The sequence below is a fragment of the Pyricularia pennisetigena genome, chromosome 2, assembly GCF_004337985.1.
Source record: "Pyricularia pennisetigena strain Br36 chromosome 2, whole genome shotgun sequence".
Classification (NCBI taxonomy): Eukaryota; Fungi; Ascomycota; class Sordariomycetes; order Magnaporthales; family Pyriculariaceae; genus Pyricularia; species Pyricularia pennisetigena.
This window is the reverse complement of record NC_043741.1, coordinates 3,730,903-3,750,285: the sequence shown is the minus strand read 5'-3', so window position 1 is coordinate 3,750,285 and position 19,383 is coordinate 3,730,903. Positions and strand designations below refer to the sequence as shown.

The 19,383-nt window shown below is 53.0% G+C and overlaps 5 protein-coding genes across 5 annotated transcripts in view; 2 read left to right on the top strand and 3 right to left on the bottom strand.

The window, feature by feature from the left end:
• PpBr36_01033 (uncharacterized protein) overlaps window positions 1–5,140 on the bottom strand; it is a gene marked incomplete at both ends in the record, with an annotated part of 6,401 nt that extends 1,261 nt beyond the window's left edge. Inside the window, 8 exons of the mRNA XM_029888222.1 lie at window positions 660–754; window positions 862–2,291; window positions 2,371–2,444; window positions 2,540–2,667; window positions 4,324–4,470; window positions 4,562–4,639; window positions 4,732–5,022; window positions 5,110–5,140. Coding sequence (XP_029750558.1) covers window positions 660–754; window positions 862–2,291; window positions 2,371–2,444; window positions 2,540–2,667; window positions 4,324–4,470; window positions 4,562–4,639; window positions 4,732–5,022; window positions 5,110–5,140 — 2,274 coding nt within the window. The remainder of the gene's footprint in view (window positions 1–659; window positions 755–861; window positions 2,292–2,370; window positions 2,445–2,539; window positions 2,668–4,323; window positions 4,471–4,561; window positions 4,640–4,731; window positions 5,023–5,109) is intronic.
• A 1,982-nt stretch (window positions 5,141–7,122) lies between these two features.
• Window positions 7,123–8,587, bottom strand: PpBr36_01032 (uncharacterized protein; the record flags this gene model as incomplete). The annotated part of the gene is made up of 3 exons (XM_029888221.1): window positions 7,123–7,589; window positions 7,656–8,262; window positions 8,339–8,587. The coding sequence occupies 3 exons, from the start codon at window positions 8,585–8,587 to the stop codon at window positions 7,123–7,125; spliced, it is 1,323 nt and encodes a 440-aa protein (XP_029750557.1).
• A 638-nt stretch (window positions 8,588–9,225) lies between these two features.
• Window positions 9,226–11,330, top strand: PpBr36_01031 (uncharacterized protein; the record flags this gene model as incomplete). The annotated part of the gene is made up of 3 exons (XM_029888220.1): window positions 9,226–9,294; window positions 9,355–9,954; window positions 10,062–11,330. The coding sequence occupies 3 exons, from the start codon at window positions 9,226–9,228 to the stop codon at window positions 11,328–11,330; spliced, it is 1,938 nt and encodes a 645-aa protein (XP_029750556.1).
• Window positions 11,331–12,106: 776 nt separating this feature from the next.
• Window positions 12,107–15,511, top strand: PpBr36_01030 (uncharacterized protein; the record flags this gene model as incomplete). Its single annotated transcript, XM_029888219.1, has 2 exons — window positions 12,107–13,585; window positions 13,661–15,511. The coding sequence occupies 2 exons, from the start codon at window positions 12,107–12,109 to the stop codon at window positions 15,509–15,511; spliced, it is 3,330 nt and encodes a 1,109-aa protein (XP_029750555.1).
• Window positions 15,512–16,186: 675 nt separating this feature from the next.
• PpBr36_01029 (uncharacterized protein) lies at window positions 16,187–17,956 on the bottom strand (the record flags this gene model as incomplete). The annotated part of the gene is made up of 1 exon (XM_029888218.1): window positions 16,187–17,956. One exon carries the CDS (start codon window positions 17,954–17,956, stop codon window positions 16,187–16,189), a length of 1,770 nt encoding a protein of 589 aa, XP_029751667.1.
• Between the last annotated feature and the right edge of the window lie 1,427 nt (window positions 17,957–19,383).

Sequence of the window (19,383 nt, the reverse complement as noted above, 5' to 3'; positions counted from 1 at the left end):
AAAAAAAGTCGCCCATGGTATCGGAAAGTAAAAATCGATAAACCGTTCGTCGTGAGGGCACGTCCTACATCCAGAGTCTGTAGAGATCAGATGGCCAACTATCCCCCTCCGCGCAAATATGCACGAAAAGTGACAATGAGTAGCCTCTCGGAAAGGTGGTGTGTGTGTGTGTGTGTTTATTTCTGTATCTTGTTCGTTTTTTTCTATGTTTGTTTTTGCTTTGTTTTGTTTTGTTTCTCAGCATAGAGCGCTACAACATCGCATCCGAGCGTGAATATTCAGGCCCTCGACTCCGGTGGACAGCAGACCCTGACGATCGCCATACCGAAAGTGTCGGAGATAGATGCGGGCTTGTTTGCAACATTTTAATATTTCCGCGCTGACAATATGGGTGCATGGCTGGCCAGTCAGCCCATCACATCTGTCAAGTCCGCCTCTATCATCAGACTAGTTCTAACGCAAACAACCCGAACTCCAGCAAGATCCATGTCATGTGTATCACTTGCGTCCCAACCCAGTCTAGATGGAGTCATACGACAAACAACGACCCATCCAATCTTGTATGCTCCGCGGTAAAACCATCAAACTACTACAAAAGAAAAGTTTAAGCCAACAAAAGAGATTGACAGAGAGTAATACTAGCCACGTCCTAATCTTACAGGGACAACCTCCTCGTCAGAAACTCCATCCTCGTAATCCCAGGCCCTGGCTGGAGTCGGCGAGACGTCATCATCGGTCACCTCCTTCATGTAAACTGTTACAATTCAACGTCAGCTTTCGACCACATCAACATAATACAGCAATACCGGGCGCTGCATAAAAAATAAAAAAAAAATAAAAATACAGTTGTTGTCAACTTACCATGGGGCCTCACAAAAAAGGCCAGGCATAGCGCGATGCCGAAAATGACCACCAACAGTACAAAGACAGCCTGTGGAAATGACTCGACAGTCGCTGCATATAACCCGCTGATGACGAACGGGAACAGGACCCGGGCAAGGGCATGCAACAGACCAATGGCGCCGAGAAGAGACCCAACTTGGTCGGCTGGAACATGCTTCGTGAGCACCGACTGGGAGGTCGGAGCCACCAGCCCACCCAAGGAGGCCACGACGGCACTAACGAGAAACAAGGCCGGCGTCCTCACCAGGATGTAACCGGCGACGCCAAGGATGTCTGAAAAGATGGCGCCGCGCAGCAGCCACGTATCCAGCCCGTCGGAGCCCGCATTGTTCTTCTCGATAGCGACGCCATGGCCCAGGGCCCTCTTGCGTGCGGCGGGTCGGATGCGGAACACGTAGTTCAACGCTGGCAAGATCCCCAAAAGGGCGCACACACGCACAAGTGACACCAACGACACGAAGTTGGACGTCTCGAGGTTGCGCCAGCCAAACATCAGTTCACTGTACAGGATCGTCACCTGGCCGGAGCCCATGGTGGCGCCGAGGAACATGGTGTCGATGGTTGCCAGCAAGAGCAGGTTGCGTCGGACGGGAGCATTGGTGGCGCCCCGGGGGTATAGCACCTTGAGAGGTCTCAGGGGGTTCGGTGCACCTCGGATCGATGCCGCAACCCTCCTGTACCAAGGTGCAGAGTTGCCAGTCCAAGCAACGATCCGCTTGGCCCGTCGGTCGCCGTCCTCAGTGTGCTTCTCACGAGCTGTCATCTGCCTCTTTTGGGAGACAGACTCGGGAACTATAGTGAGCATCAGGACGACAAAGCAAACGTGGCAACCAAGAGTCACGTAAAACACCGAGACCAGCTCGTGCGTCAACTTCTCAACCATGTAACCAGCAAGCACGGGGCCAAATGCCAAGCCGGCGTACAAGGCCGAGTGCAGGTACCCGATAGCCACACCGCGCTTCCGAGGAGGCGTGCAGTCGGACACATACGAGTGACTGACCACGGACGCCGCAGTGAATGACCCGCCGAGTCCATCCATAGCGGCAGCAACCAATAGCCAGTTGAGATGCACCGTCTCGGGGAACTTGACGGCCAGGATCACAACAAGCTCTCCAATGATGCCGCCGGCCGAAGCTACCACCAGCAGACGCTTTCGGCCGTAGCGGTCAGACAGGGAGCCGATCTTGGGAACAGTAAAGGCGCTCAGCAGACCGGTGATGAGATTCATCGTCATCATGAACGTGGCAGCCTCTCTTTGCACACGGGCTTGGGTCGGTCCAGAGGTGCACTGTGCGTCATCGAGACCCGGGACTACTGGAATGAAGACAAAGCCGGGGTCTGATTGCGCTCGTTCCGACAAGTAACGATTACAGACAAGATCCAAGATCCTGATATGGGCAGCTGTTCAGTCTGCTGCTAATCACCTAACCACTGGCTGGCGCACCGGGCGGGGTTGAGAAGGCTTACAGATTAAGCTTTGGGACAATGGAGCCGCCAAAGGCAAGGGTAAATAGCAAATATGGCCCAATCAGCCAGTAAACCTAAAAAGCCAGGATCAGCTTGCGTTTCAAAGGGCGTAAAGAGAGAGAGAGAGAGACCTGTGGCCTCGGGATATCTGAGGGTAGCGAGGGCATACCGACGCTCTCCTCCACCGGGGCACCTGACTAAACTCCTCATCGCCAAGCCAATCGGCTCCGTCTCCGGTCGCGGTTATTTCGGACCTATCTTGAGATGGAGAGTTGTCACGGGTACCAGTGCCGGAACCTAACAGCGAAGTCGATTCGGTCGGGATCGCACCGGCGCTTGTCCCCGCAGCACCGTAATTGTTGGACGCCATTTCGTCCGCTGAATATGCAGACTGGCTGCACTGCCGAGTGGCAAATGGTTAATATTATGCGACCTGCCGATTTAAGTTGGCCATGAACAACAAGATCGAGATAAAACAAAACCAAACAAAGCAAAATAAAAAGGAGTGGTCGTGGAGAGGCGTCAAAATTCAAACAAACAAACAAAACAAAGGAACTGTACGCGGAGAGCATCACTGACGAGTTAATTATCGGTTGCTGTCGTCATTCAAGAGAACAAATATCCCGACAAACCCCCGAACGAAGCCCTGCAAAGAGGGTCGGTATCTGTTTTCTCGAGAATTAATCGTTACTGCGGCATCCGCTAGCGTTATCTGCAAGGAAATAATTCCAAAATAACGCCTAGATGGATTTTGAGCAAACCCACGTGAGCTAAAGGGCTTGCCCACGATACTGCGAGTTGTTTGTTGATTGATGCTGGCTTGACAATCGATGACAAGGGAATCGTCGTCAAGTTCAGACACAGTTCCTCATGTCGAGCAAAGAAGTTTAGATGGTGGACGGGATAGGTAAGTAGGCCCTTGAGCCCGGACCCAGCTAAAGCAACCTGAACCTGGGATGTGAACGAGGTGACAGCTCGAGCACCCGGTGGGGACAATAAGTGCAAGCTAGGTTCGGACGAAAGAGAAGAAAAGTAACAAAGGGCTCGGTTTTCATCAAGACCCGAGTCAAATAAAGACACTCAAACCAGGGGAAACATCCTGATAAAGCGATGCACATGTACGACGTAAAATCCCAAGTACCTAGGTCTTTTATGGAGCACTCAAGAAACACGGAAACATTGGAATGGGGTTAACCCCGTTTCTTACATCTTTGTCCTCAGATTTTTTCCATCTTTTTACTCCAAGAATAGTAGGCCAAGTTGAACTTGGCGTTATCGTTCTGATTGTATTTCAAAGCAATGCGAAACGTGGCCAGCGAATGCCGGCGCGACAGCTGGGGATTTTTGGCAATCAAGGAGCAGACCTGCACCAATGAGCCATCGACCTGGCCAATCGATGACGAAAGTGCCACTTTGTAGGTGCAAGTGTTCCTTGCAGGGTTCAGGCAGGTACTTGCTAGCGGGGAGGAACTGTCCCTGTACTGTGTGGTAATACCACCTAACACACCTAACACACCTTACTCCCTCCTGGCTAAGGCACGTGGGGTGACGCAGGCGCCAAGCATCAGTCGGGTTGTGGAGGGGAGGGGGGCGCTTTACTAGTCTAGTACTGTGAGTACTATGGCAGGCCCGCGGCCAAGAACACCAAAGTTAACTCTTATGTTAAAGCTTGCTCCATGATCTGCATTCTTGTTCCATGTCCATAAGCTTAAAACTACTTTCACGTAATATACATTTCACTTGTTCCGATAATACAAGCCCCATGCGATATACGCTATCATCTTGGACAAGCCCGAAAACACGCCGTACACAGCACCCGCCGCAGCTGCTGTTTCCAATTTGCAAACAGGGTAGCCTTTTGATAGAGAGACGTGACGAACCAAAAATGTCAGCAACATCTTCGACACGCCTTGGAGCGTTTAGAAGAAGAAGAAGAAACAAAGAAAGACTTACCTAGGTTTTGTGCCACCGATGCAAAAGCCACTCCTCCCAGCGCATCCCAGGCCACTGTCGTGATCCATAAGCCTAGCGTTCTTGAGTAGTGGAAGGTGTTGGTCGACTCGCCGCTGAATTTGTCCTCTTTCCTGTACCTGTTGACGGCTAAACAAAACAGCCCCAAGCAATTGTCAGACAGCTATTTCCAAACGAGCTTACCTTGAAGACAGAAATTGTCTTGATCTTTGAAACTAACCAAAATACATCCCATAACCCTCCGGTAACTGCAGCGGCAGCGCAGCCACTAGTGCAGCTCTGAGAAGCGCCGTGGGAGCTTTTGATTCGCCAAACAAGATGATGATTAGCATGCATTTCTCCCGCAAAAATTGCTTGAAAGCACAGCGACCCTTCATCTACTGTACTCACTGTCTCCTATAAGCGCATATGACACCTGCGCGGTCACGAGGACGCATATCCCAAATATCGTCGCCATGATGATAATCAGCATCGTCGCCGCGACGCTGGTCAGCTTTGCCAATCCCAGAAACCCGAGGAATGCCAAGATTCCGGCCTTGGTAGCTCCCCCCTGTGCGCCGAGGCCGAGGGCTTGTGCCGTCACGGGGCTGCCTTCGACGTGTGCTCCGGCAGCGACTGCTGCGGGGCCGGCTGCGGCGTTGAAGGCGATGTCGATCACCGAGAGGACGACGAACAGGACGACTTTTGTGAGCAGTATTTACATTTAGTACTCTCTCAAGTATTTATCATATGTTATCACAATGCAGACCTGTTGGTAAGTCGACGTACCTGTCCAGATGCGGTCGATTGGACGCATCATTTTTGCGGTTTCTCTTTTTTGGTTTTATTTTGCACAATATGTATACGGAAAAAGATGGTATAACTCCAAAAAAGGGAACGAAGGGGTCTACAAATGTGCAAGGTATTGTATTACATTCATTGTCCTGGTAGCCGATGACATCGCTGCGGCAAAAGGGGCCAAACGGGTATTTGCGACGAAAGTATAAAAGCCGAGGCCGAACATCAGAGAGAGAAAAAAAAAAAAAAAATCACCACCGTCGATGCTGAAACAGGCACGAAGAGTCTGTCCGTCTTGAAATAAGAAAACGAGATTCACGAATTTGCCTGAACACATTAGATTGGCCTCAGCCACGCATTTCTAAATTGGTACTGCAGAGGGTTTGTGCGTCCCGGCTGACGCTGCAGGATATGGCACAGCCAGCCAATCGGTGCAAAACCGAACGGAAAAAGGTTCAGCTGTTGCAATTTCTTACCCCGTCGTCTTACCCTTTCTGAGGGAAGCGTGGTTGGGCAAGGTCAGCTTGGGGTCGGGCTTTTGTGAGAGCTTTTTTTCTCTTGTCCCAGGTGTACTAAGTCGCGGTGATGCGAAGGTGGTCAGCGTCTCGCGGTTTGGATTATCACCAAGTCCAAACAAATTCGGAAACGCTTGGCTTGAATAGGGCATACGCCTTACTGGACCGAGTTTCATGTATGGCTTGAATAGCAACCATTTTGAATGAAACGATCATTCTGTGACCAATCTTGGATGAATGCGGTAGACTTATATATACGGAATGTTGGACAAGCCGTCCAACGACTACGAGCCTTGGATTCCACAGAAGCCAGCTGCGAAACAGCAGCGAATCCGGATGTCAGCGGCGTCGGTAGAAGTTCAACAAACCTGCCATCCCAGTTCGAACCGCGCACCTGGCGCGCACTGACAAACCCAATTTTATCAGATCGGAATATCAAATATACGCACTGTGCCTGACCGGCCAAGCTCTTCGGCCACCTAGTCAAGATCCTCGTGCGCGAGCGGGGCCAACTCGAGAGACTTCTCCCAGCCTGCAGGGCCTGTCGCTGCTGCGCACGGCCGTCGTGCAGACCCTTCAGCGCCGGCTCACACTGTTCCACCGCCGTCGTCGTGCTGCACATGCCGGCCCCTGCTGGCTATAAACCTGGGCCCTCCCCCCCGCCCTGTACCGTGGCAGCGAGCTGAAGCGCCACGCCGCCGAACCCCGCCATCATCGCCGCGGCCCTCGTAGTCAGTCTTTGGTTGCCTTCAATGTCTACCTCTGAGTCAACGCCCCGAGCTTGGGCCCGTAGTCAGAGTGCAACGCCTGCACCGTTGTACGTCGTCTTTGGCGACGGGGTCCGCGCTGCGCACCCAGTGTTTCCGGTAGATCGCCATGGCCGCACTCGCGGTGGCGCCAGATGCCTTTGCTGTGCTTCTGGTCCCCGGGATTCCCTCGTTGGGCGTGGCGCTCTTGCTGCAGGATGTGTCGGCGGCGTGCGGGAGACGGGTTGGGTGGGGGTAGTCCGCCGATGTAGAAATGGGATCCCATGCTTTGGCGGCCACTGTAGCGTTGCCTGGGCCGATTCGAGTTCGGGGGCGGCTTCGGACATGGACGCCAGGGAAGACGGTTACGTCTCTAGAATCTTTGCGCGTCGTGGCCTATTGGACGTTTTCCACCTATGCCATCGCATCGTTGGAGAAGAAAATCAATGCCAACGATGTCGCTGCCGAGGAGAGCGAGTGGATATTTGGGCAGATAATCACCATTTTCCCCTGGCAGGTATTCCCCTAGATTCAGTTCACTGAGTAATTATTCTGATAGTTTAACCTGTCAACTGACTGTTGTCCACATGACGTGGTAATATACACGAGATCTTACGACTTTTGCCTTTAGCCTACCTGTATTCCGACAAATGATGATCTGCTCTCCCTAATGATAACATATGTTTACATAAGATGTGTACCACAAAAAGAAACAAATAAAAAGAAGATGCCGATAGACAGGCTCAAACCACAGGCCCAGGAAACCTCGCCTGCTGGCTGGCGAAAAATTTCTTCGACTCTAAACACCTCTCGCTCTTGCAGCCGGGGCAGCGTAGACCCATTTGGGTAGAGCATGCACGGCCGCTGTGGAGGTGGTCCTTGGCAATATCAGCCAGGGCCTTGATAAAGACCTGGCTACCGTTGAGACTCTCTACGCGCTTGACCGTATCGGGGTGTCCCGAATCCCCAATGACTTCTTGGTCGAGTTCAAATAACGTCTCGATGTGGTCGGATGTAAATGCGATTGGAATCAAAACAATGTCTTTCTGGCCCTTGGAGACGTATTCCTCGACCGAAGTTGACGTTTGAGGTCCTAGCCATGGCTGGGGGCCAACTTGCGACTGCCAACATAGGCGGTAAGGGTTTGAGAATCCCAATCGCTGCATCACGCCATAGACAGTGGCCGCAACCTCGGCGGGGTAGGGATCTCCTATTTGACTGTCAATATACGCCCATTATATGCCGACGCTGCGCTTGGGGATGAAAGAGGGCTCACCTCTGTTTACCACAGTCATAGGTAGACTGTGGGCCGAAAACATCAGCACGACCTTGTTTCTCCTCTCCTCTGGGTACTCGGCCAACTTCGCCTCAATATTCTGGGCAAAAGCTTCCACCAGGCCCGCATGGACGGGCCATCGGTCGATGACGCTCCACTGTATTGTGCCATCGTTCACCTTGGAGAGTGCCGCGGACGAGCCACCATCAGCATCGGCCGACTTGCCCTCAAGCCTTTGCCTCCACTTCCACAACTCGTTCAGGCTGCTCCCCGTCGTCGAACACGAATACTGCGGGTACTGCGTAAATGCAACTGCCCTGCCGCCCTTGCCGTTGCCGAAACCGTCCGCCAAAAGGCGATTGTACATCTCCTCGGTCAACGGGTTCGCGTAGCGAAAGGCGACGTAGGGCTTGTGCGGCGCCGTCTCGGGCGAGATCTTGTCGAGCAGCTTGCACATCTCGGCGTTCTGGTGCTCGGACCATTTACGAATCGGCGAACCGCCGCCAATGGCTGCATACTGGTCCTGGATCTTGGGTGTTCTTCTCTTTGCGATCCATTGCGCCAGGTACTTTTGCAACGGGCCAAAGGGGATGAGGTCGGCGTCGGACTGTCACAAGCGCCATCAAAAAGTGCGTTAGTTTTCCTTTGCCGAGAATTGTTCGATGGCCGGATTATTGACATACAAAGAGCCTGAGCAGGAAGTCGTGGACCTCCTCGGTGGTCGAGGGGCCTCCCATGTTCAGAAAGACCATGGCAGTTGGTCCCTTGGATCCTGTGGCATCTTGAGTGACGGGCGGGACGGGCGTCGCAAATGCTCTGGTCTGGATTGCCGACGAAGGTAATGTCCTCAGGCCATTGGCAGCAAAGCGGGATGATCCGGTTTGCGAAAGTGTTTGGCAAAGCTGCCTTGCTGGTTGGCGCATCGCCACCATTGTTGCGTGTATAGGTCACAGCTGAAAGGAAACCTCCTGCTGTTACAACAGAACAGGACAAGCTAGGTCAGGTACCTGAGCTTGCTCTTGGAAACGATTCAGTAACTAATACCGGCAATCTCAAAGGGGTAGGTTGAAATCGTCAAGACAAAATCCTGCGATGTAAATAAAGAGCCGGAAACGCCACGGTGAATAGATATGTGACAGGTTTCGCTCTTGTCGGAGAGCCCGGGATAAGTTCAAAAGTCACTTTTTTTTCGGGGCGGAAATGTCAAAGACGCCGTCTTTGCGATGATCTCAGAGCACTGGTATGACCTTCCATGCTTGCGCCCCACTATGGAGGAGCTTCCCCTGCCAATTGACAGCCATTACGAATCAGACAGAGGAGGCGAGGACAGGGGGATGAACGAGCGAGGATCGACGAGACCGATCGATCGTGGCGATAGGCACGTGATCGCGCGCTTCAAAGGCCAGGGTCCGCGTTGCTGCCTAGAGCCAGTCGCGTCCACTTTCTCAATACGCTATAGTAACGGTGATCACCGTATAAACTCACGATTTATCAATAGTAATCTACCTCAATAAGAGGAAGAGAAGAAAATATCACAAAATAGTTACACTGGATCCGCGACACCGCAATCATGGCCGCGGACAAATACCGTCAAGATGTGGATGACGATGTCGAAGCTGACGAGGAAATGGACGAATCTGTTTGTTACTCATGACATCTGGAGAGACCGCCCTGAGACCAGTTGCTGACAGATATATAGGACTACAAAACCCAGAAAGACGCCATAATATTCGCCATTGACGTGAGCAAGTCTATGCTGGAGGAACCTCCGCAAAGCAGTTCCAAGAAGGCGAATAATGACAGTCCTCTCACCGCAGCGCTAAAATGCGCCAACCAGATCATGCAGCAACGCATCATTGCGTCGCCAAAAGACATGATGGGAATTCTACTCTTCAACACGGAACGCACCAAGCTGCGCGACGTTACCAGCGGTGAATCTTACCCGCACTGCTACCTTTACTTGGATCTGGACATACCCGAAGCAGAAGATGTCAAGATGCTCAGGAGCCTGGCTGAGGAGGGCGAGGACCCAGATGGCGCTCTAGTGCCTTCCGAGGAACCTGCGACTATGGCCAACGTGCTCTTTTGTGCCAACCAGACTTTCACAACCAAGGCGCCCAATTTTGGTTCTCGACGTCTGTTCATCATCACAGACAATGACGACCCACACTCGGGAGACAAGGCGGCCCGGGCGTCTGCTGCAGTTCGAGCCAAGGACCTGTACGATCTTGGAGTCATTATCGAGCTGTTTCCCATCAGCAAGGGTGATCAGAAATTTGATCTATCCAAGTTTTACGATGTGAGAAGCCATGCCACAGTCGGCATTTACTACAAATCTGTTCTGTAGAATGTCGAGCCTCGAGCTTTATGCCTCTTTTGTACTGGGTCTGGGCTAACGCAGGACAGGACATCATCTACAGGGACCCAACAGCAGAAGCAGACGAAATCAAGCATGCCAAGTCAGGCGAAGGTCTGAATCTTTTGAGCTCCCTCATCTCAAATATCAATTCAAAGCAGACGCCAAAACGGGCTTACTTCGCCCATCTTCCGTTTGAAGTGGCGCCAGGGTTGACCATTTCGGTCAAAGGCTACATTCCGTTGCATGTTCAAAAGCCGGCGCGAACCACATGGGTGCATACAGCCGGCGAAAAAGCACAACTTGCCTTGCCAGAAACTACCAAGATGGAGGTTTCCGACAGCTCAAGGACGGTAGAAAAGTCGGAACTTAAGAAGGCATACAAATTCGGAGGGGACTATATCCATCTCACCCCCGAAGAGACTGCGCAGCTCAAAGACTGGGGCGGCCATGTCCTTCGCATCATTGGTTTCAAGCCACGATCCATGATTCCACAATGGGCATCAATCAAGAAGTCTACATATATATTTCCGGCAGAGGAGGATCATGTCGGTTCAACCCGCGTGTTTTCAGCTCTGTGGAAAAAGCTACTTAAAGACGACAAGGTTGGCCTGGCATGGTTCGTCGCGCGTGTAAACGCCAACCCAGTGCTGGTGGCTATCATACCGTCTAAGAGACCTTCTGATGAGGAGTCGGACACGAAGTTTCTTCCTGCGGGACTGTGGCTTTACACCCTCCCTTTTGCCGATGATCTCCGAGAGACGGACAAAAGGGATATGATCAAGGCGCCGGAAGAGCTGACAGCAAAGATGCGAAAGGTTGTAGGCAATCTCCACTTACCAAAGGGAACATATGACCCGGCCCGATATCCCAATCCGGCCTTGCAGTGGCACTATAAAATCCTACAGGCACTTGCACTGGACGAGGAGGTGCCAGAAAAAGACGACGACCCGACTCTACCCAAGTTCAAGGCCATAGCGAAGCGCGTAGGCGGCGCCATTGCCGAGATCAACGAGGACCTCGAGAGTGCTGCCAGCGTTGCACGGGGACAGCGTGCGTTGAAGCGAGAACATGAGGCAGATGACGACGAGGACGAGAAGAAGCCGACCAAAAAATCGAGGATTGCAGCGGCCACATCGGCCAAAGCAGGGGCTGCTATGAGTGATGCACAGCTCAAGGCGGCGCATCAGCAGGACAGGCTTGCCAAGATGACAGTAGCTGATCTCAAGGCCATATTAACTTCCAGGGGAATCAGTCCTGTAGGGAAGAAGGTTGAGTTGGTTGAGAAGCTGGAGCAGTGGATCGAGGATAACCTGTGAAAGATCTGGGATGATGATGTGTGCCCGAGAAGGAAATCGGAGGTCTTTCTGAATTTGTAAACATACGTTTGGGTCTGTGCAGGATGTATGTTGGGCGTAGGTGTTCGGTTTGCGAATTGTTTGGTTTGGTATGATGAGGAAGCGTGTAAAATCAGATAGCCCACAGTAGACCATGTGCTATACTCTAGTTGTGGTGGAGGATGATACTCCATTACACACAGTCTGTGTAAATAAGCCTTGTCCGAAGGAAAAGGGAGACCACGACTGGAAGGGAGGCAATAAGTATTTATCGAGGTGAATAGGAAAGGCGTTTTATTTATGTATATACATGTAAGAAAAAAAAAAAAAAAAAAAAAAAAAAAAAAGGGCGATCTCAAGCTGAAGTGGTTTTTGGAGATAGGAAGGCCGGGGTAGCTGGTGTTTGCACTAAAGAACACAGCCAAAAGACGAAAGCTCCCGGACTTCGGTAAATATAGCCTGCAACAGCTGGTCTGCCGCCCCTGCCGTGTACAAGGTAAAAACTAATACCCCACGTGGGTGCCGCTAATACACAGTAATTAAGAATTACGCAGACGCGCTGCCTCCACTTGGGCGTTGTGGACCAACTGACGCATTTCAATCAAAGAACCGCGAACAGAGCCGTCGAATTGGCTTGAAGGCATGGTCGCCGGTGCTCGGTATCATTGAATGCCCAGCCAACTAGCCGTCTGGCTGGCTGCATCGCAAACGCGACAACAACAAATGCTGGCCCAACAGTCAATCAAACAGGTGCGACCATGGACGCTTTCGCTTTCCTCAATGACGACGCGGCCGCCGATTCGCACCATGTCTGCTACTCGACCGATGATATCCGCAAACAGCTCGATGAGTTACTGTTGTCCAAGACGAGCGAGACGAAAGCAGAACATGTGGACACGAAATTCAAATTCCCCACGACAGCCAATTTCCTCGTCGTCGTCAACGAGGCCGAGAACGCTACCTTGGAAAGTGCGGCGTCGTTAAACGGCGGGGTGCGTCCCTTTGCCGGCCACAACCAGACAGTTCTGGCTCTCGGAAACGGCCAGTATCAGCGGCAGATAACTACCCATGACGCCATCGTCAACCAGCCTCAGGACGACCCTGTGTTACAACGCGCCGTCGCCAAACAGATCGCAGGGGCTTTATCGTCGCCCGGGGAGGTCGCTTCGTCTTGGAACGTTAGAACTATCGCACGTGCGTCATCGGGATGGACGTTTGAATATGTCTGCAAGGATTCCCTACAGGTATGGCAGCGACAGCATGCCAAGGAAGTGCTGCCTGTCGTTGGACTCTCTAGCGGGAAGGATGGGCAGAACCCTACTCTGCTGAGCCGGCCAGCGTTCGACTGTCGTGGTTCTCTTACAATTCACTTCGAGAGAACCAACAAAGAGATCGAGGTCAAATACAGCCACACGCCTCTTCACAAAACAGTCGCAGAGCTTTATGAGATGTTCACGCCGCCCCCAGAGCCAACGCTGGCCCAGAAACGTGCTGTGCCAACTACCGACGGCGAAACAGCAACGCCCGCCAAAAAGAAGAAAAAGAAAAGAAAGACGGGCACAAATTCGACAGATGGAAAAGGAGAGACCACAGAGGGATCCATAATCGTGGTGGGTGGACCACCAGGCGAGATTCCGGCGGGAGACGGTGCTCCTGACGCCAGTCAGGCTACGCCCTCAACCAAGAAGAAGCGGACTCCACGACCGAAAAAGCCCAAGGCCACGGTGGAAGATCACTCAGCGGTGGTCAAGGCACAAGATAGTGCGAATACGGCCGCATCTGCCGTCAACGTTCATGTGCTTGATCTTCCACCTGGGGAGGCGGACAGGAGGCGTGACCGTGCCAACGGGTTACTCGTTGTCAGCGGCATAGATCCTGCCACATTGTCGGAAGAGCAGTTCGACATATTCTCCAACCAGTCGCCTGAACTTCAGCGGGAATCTCTGGTTATGTTGGTCAAATACGGTGCCGAACGGCTGAGGATCGTACATCCGAACAAGGACGCGCAGGCAAGCACCCCTCCTACGCCATCGACTCCGGCTTCAGCGGCTAGCTCGGCCGCCACTGCCTCGTCAGATGCCGGAACTGCAGGCTCCACAACAAAAAATAAGAAGAAGAAGTCGGTAACGAAGTCTTTGGCCGGTGCTGAGTCTGGCGAAGACGCAACTCCAAGCGGGACTAAGAAGCAGAAGCTAACCCGTGGCAAATGCGACCCTTGTCGAGATGCCAAGACTCCGGTAAGGGACCAACATGCGTATCTTGAGCGCCCGAACAACATTTCGTTTAATTAACAAACCGCGATTGATATTTAGTGCTCCAAAAGTAAACCTTCTTGCGAGCAATGTCGTATGGCAGACATTGAGTGCCATTATCGGCCAGAAGTCCCCACAGGCCCGAGAGGCAACGCAAAGCCAGAGGAGCCTGTTGAGTCAAAACCTGAACCGGTCGTTGCAGAAATACCTCCGCTAGTTGCAGCAACGCCTCCGCTAGTTGCAGCAATGCCTCCGGCAGCGGAGGAAGAAGAACCAGATGACCTACCTTCTCCTGGGTTTGGCCAGCAAAGCACGGCCATGGACTGGACCAGTACTCAGGCTCAGGCTCAGGCTCAGGCTCAGGCTGAGACGACTGACGAGAACGTGTCGAGTTACCAGTCCCAACCAGCTGAGGAGTCTAGCGAACAAACCTTGACTACGTCGACTATAGAATACCCACAACACACCGGTTTTGCAAGCCAGGCCACCCACGCACCTCAGGTGCCGGAAGCGGTGATGCAAGAACCGGCTCAACCACAATGGCCAGGTCGAGAAGTTGCCCCGATCCACCAAGCCACCGGCCTCTCCAAGACGGGTCGCCGGAGCCTTCCCACTGGTCAACACGCTCAGCCCAAAGTAGCAGACAATCCGGCTCCAGACGGTAGTACTTCATGGGCAAACTCGTCCAACCCTCCTCCGCCCACGCAGCCGGTACAGGTGCAGGGACAGGATACAGCGAACCATGGGTACCAGGCACACACTAGAAGTAGGTCCCAAACATCATCCATGAACTCGACAGAATTTGGCTTCCAGGGACACGCTCAAGGCTTGCGAGAAGATGCAGCTTTGTCTCAGGCCGCTATTCAACGACCAAGTCAGGCTTCGCCACCAACACAGCCATCCCAGCCGGTCAGGACTAGCTCAAGACAGAGCCAGCGGCCACCGGGCTCGCGGGAATACCAGTCTGCAGCTATCAGCAACTCTTCCGACTACCCACCTTCTACCGTATCTGCTTCCTATTCCTCTATGGGCACCGCTGCTCAGGATCCCCACGCCCAATACTATGGGGATAGCAGCAGCAACAACAACAACAACAACAGTGATACATACACATCAACAAGCACTACTCAGGCCGGCGGTAGCACTAGCAATGACACCACCCACAGCTCACATACCAGCGTGCCTGCATCGAATAACACAACGGTTTACGCGTCTTACGACAACAACTACAGCACTCACAATGTCAGTTCTCACAGGCCAACAACGCAAACCTACAGTAATCCTGCGACCCAGGCTACCTCGACTTCGTATGCGTCCTCTGCTGCCAGCAATAGCAGCAACCAATGGCCGTCTGCTACCGCACAAGTGCATAGTTCAAAGTCCTACAACAACAATTCGGCGACAGCCGTGGCAAGCCGTACAGCCCAGACAGCGTCCATGTCGCAGTCGAGTGCCACACATGGGTTCAACGTGCGGCCAAGCTCGCCACAGGCCACCAGAAGCTCGGTTCGTGCGTCGTACCATCAGCAGCAGCCGCCGTCGCAGCAGCATCTCCAAGAGAGCCGCTCGCAGCCACAGACGCAACAGACGCGGCAACGACAGCCGCAACAGCAGCAGAGTTATGCGTCTTACGGGCGGCAGCAACAGTCGACCTCTAGCCAAAACCAGCACCAGCAACAACAGCAGCAAGGGTGGTATGGATACGTGGCGACAGATAGCAATCCAGCCGGCTACAGAGGTGTTGTCAACCCTCAACAAGCCGTGAACGGTGGCTACGACGCTAGTCACGCCGGAAACTCGACATCACACGGCTCTCAGCACAGGTCGATGAACATATCCGACAACAACTACGGACACATGGATGCAAACGACACGCTTTACAGTCTTGTGCAAAACAGCCACGGTCGCTGACGGTCCTATATCTCCACGTGAACGAACCATTACGTTTTGCTGTCTTTTACTGCTAAAGCTTTCAATCAAATGATGCCAGTACTCTGACGTGTCGCGCGCCGTGGGCCTTTGAAGTTCGTGGCACCATCACTTGGCCTTGACTTTTTTTTCCCTTCTGCTAAACTTAGTTTATGACGTGGGTGTTGGTGCCTTGCCGATGTTTGTTCTACATTCTTCTCCAGGTTTTTCAGCGACCCTTAACCTCTTGAAATGGCTTACAAAGGTGATGTTGGTACGTTGATAGATACCCTCGAATATGATACTTTATGACTCTTATTTTACGATCAATTTGTATCTCTAGGTCTTTTGTTCCATACACATCCCGAATATGAGGTGCAGTGATACCATGGACTTGAATAAAAGAAAAGCACACACATATAAACTGTGTCAAAATAATTACAGGTTGGAAGGAGAAAGAAAAAAAAAAATACTTACGACCTCGTCTAGATTCTAATTCGCCTTGGCACGAGTTCTCCCTTATCATTCTCGCACCCTGGTTCCAAAAAGCAAGCTCCTCCCATATAACTCCTCTGCACTGAACTCCTTAGCATTATAACCCAGCCATAAAGTTTAATCCCCAAGAAACACATGAATACTTTTTTTTTTTTTTTTTTTTTTTTTTTTTTTTTTTTTTTTTCACTGCTTCTCCTGCTCGGCAGCGACAATCTCATCGGATTCCGACACGGCAAACTTGCTCATGGCCCTCAGGCGGGCACCGAACTTCCACAGGGCCCACATGCCAACGATGCCGAGGACGCTCAGGCCGGCGAGGAGGGTGACGCCGCGGGCGACGCCGAGGTTGGCAAAGAGCGGCCTGGCAAACAGGACGCTGGCAAAGGCCAGGGCGGAGCGGCAGAGGTCGTTTGCGGCGAACAGGCTCGCGGCGTAGCGCGGGTAGGACAGCGGGATGTAGCAGAAGAGGCACTGCATGACGACGAAGCCCGAGGCGCCGTACAGGGTGATGCCGACGGTGGGGGCGATCCAGTGCAGGTCGGGGCGGGCCGTCCAGGCAAAGATGAAGAGGCCCACGGTGGGGCCGAAGGCGGCGGCCAGGGCCGGGACCAGGCGTGTCTCGTGCGCCGGGTGGCCGCGGGCGCGGATGCGCGGGTGCATGTAAAAGGCCAGGTAGGAGCCGTAGGCGGTCATGCCCAGGCCGGCGGCCACGAGCATGCAGAGGAAGACTATGCCGACCTGGCCCGCGCTCATGCCGTAGTAGACGGGGAAGACGAGCGGGAACACCTCGAAGAAGGAGTAGTAGATGCCGTAGATGATGGCCGTGTAGATCTGGACAAAGGCCACGGCGGGATCCTTGACGCTGATCTCGATGGGCTTGACGAGGGCGTCGGCGAGGATGGCGCCAAAGGTCATCTCCTTTTGCTCGATCTCGGCCTTGGACCGGAAGCGGTCCGACCTTGTGAGGGCGCGGAGCCTCCGGGCGCGGCGGAGCAGGATGTTGTCGCTCGACGTCTCGGGCAGAAAGGCAAACATGACGAGGAAGACGGGGACCGAGGCGAAGAGGATCTCGAGCAGGGACCAGCGCCAGCCCAGGACGGGGACGCTGAAGCCCGAGAGCAGAGGGCCCAGGGCCGGGCCGCAAAAGGCCGAGACGGTCCACACCATCATGGGGTAGGGCAGGTCGAGCTCGGAGCCGTACATGTCCATGATGGAGGCGCCGCCCGAGGCCAGACACGGCGACCCGAAGAAGCCCTGCAGGAAGCGGAGCACCATCAGGCCCGGGTAGTTGGTGACGAGCGCCGCGGGGATGGAGACGATGACGAAGATGAACATGCTGGCGACGTAGGGCGGGTTGCGGCCGACCGAGGGCAGCTCCGACAGCGGGCTCAGGATCGAGGGGCCCACGCCGTACCCGAGCACGAACAGGGCCAGGCCGAGCCCGGCCTGGACCGAGTCGACTCCAAACTCCTCCATGACCCCGTGCTCAGACGTGGTGTAGATGGCCGAGGACATGTAGACGACAAAGGTGTAGATGCACAGGATGGCCGTGACCATGGCCTTTCGCGTCCTGCTCCAGTTCAGGGGGTTCTCGGCATCGTCCGTCGTGTACCAGTCGACGAGGATGTCGCCCGACCTCGTCGTCATGGGCACGATGGGTATGGACTGCACCCTCTGCATCGCGGCCGAGCTGCTCGCGGCCGCCTGAGCCTCCTCGTCGTCCGACACGGTGCTGCTCTCGGAGCCTACAGACCCCGCGCGCGCCTCGGCCGTCTTTTCCCTGGTGAGGCCGTCATCGGAATTTCGTCCGCGGGTGACGTTGCCGTCGAGGAGCCGGAGCCACTCGGCGGGGAGTTTGAAGTTGTCTTGTTCCTCGGGGTACTTTAACAGCTTGTTCTTGGTGATACGTCGGATTGCCGCGCCCAGGGCGGTGCCTTGTATGCTAGAAACCATTGTGGTGGGTGGTGTGTTGATGGGTTGTGTATTTTTTCTTTTTTTTCTTTTTGACGGGGTGGGCGATATATGTGTTTGTGTTCTTGTGCGTGTGTGCGTGCCGGTAGCTCACTTCACCGCATGTCAAGAGCGGCAAGGGCTAGTTATTAAGAGGAAAGACTGTTAGGTGTAACGTATAGGTGGTTGAATATATAATCTATTAACGTTTGCTGAGAAGGTGCATATAATGAGTCTGACCCACTAGTCGTTGCTACTGGTGTCTGATAGTCATTGTCAAAACACGAAATAAAAAAAAAAATAGATTCTAAAGGAAAGAGACGTCATCTCTTATACTCATATCCCTCAAGAAGATCTACATGGGTTGAAAGAGGGTTTCCAATGTAGTACCACGAAGGATGTCTCATCCATGGCATGCTATGGCATTCTAAGCACGTCTATTGCCTTTTCTGCGTATTTACGAATCAATGTTACAAACTACGGAGATAGATCCGATTACCCATCAGCCAGGGGAAGCTGAAGACGCGATCAGATCTGACGGAGATTACCAATCTGGTTTCATGTCTGGTTCCTCCTCCGTCGGTAGTGGGGAGCGAGAGATTGTGGGTGAGTGAGTTAGCGAGTGAGAGACATAAAGACAGGTAGGTATGTTGAGGGACTTGGGTTGATGAGACTCTTAGAGCCAAGCTGCACCTCTTTGTTGTGCTTTTTCTGTCTTGGCATCGCGTTATCTTCCAGGAATGGATGCGTCTTGCCGAATCAGGATACGGGGATCCAAGGGGTTGCACATGTAAATGACGGTACTTGGCCCTGAATGGCACAGCAAATCGGGGTTAATTTGTCAGGACGTATGTCACTCGGTATGTTAGGTCCGCCCTTTTCTCCCCAATCACCGATGCACCAAAGCGGCGTCAACGGCGGGCCTTATGGCAGCATAGGGATTCGCTCCAGTGCAAGGCGTTGCGTGGTGCTGGGCTTCCACCAATCAGGTATAAGTCTAGAGCCAGGCTGAAGGCTGGGATGGAACCTGAATTGGCCCGGCTTAGAAATCGACTTTTTTTGCGCGCTATGTCAGCAGATTAATATATGCCCCCCCCCACAACAAGTGCTTGCTTCCATGTCGTACACACAGACAGGACATGCCCAGCTTGGCCTGCTCTAGTCCAGCAAAGGCATTAATAAACAACACGGCTGACGCCTTACGAGCCAAGAATCAGGAGGATGCCATCTACTCTCGGTTCTCAGGCTGTGAGGAATATTGAGTCACACCGAACTTATCTTGGGTTGAAAATTCGGAAAGACACCGGCCATCTTTTCTTCAAAGGAACGAACGAGAACGAGTTTGGGCTTGGCGATTAGCCAGTATCATTGAATGTTTGCTTTTTCTTTTTTTTCTTTTTCTTTTTCTTTTTTTTTTTTTTTTTTTTTTT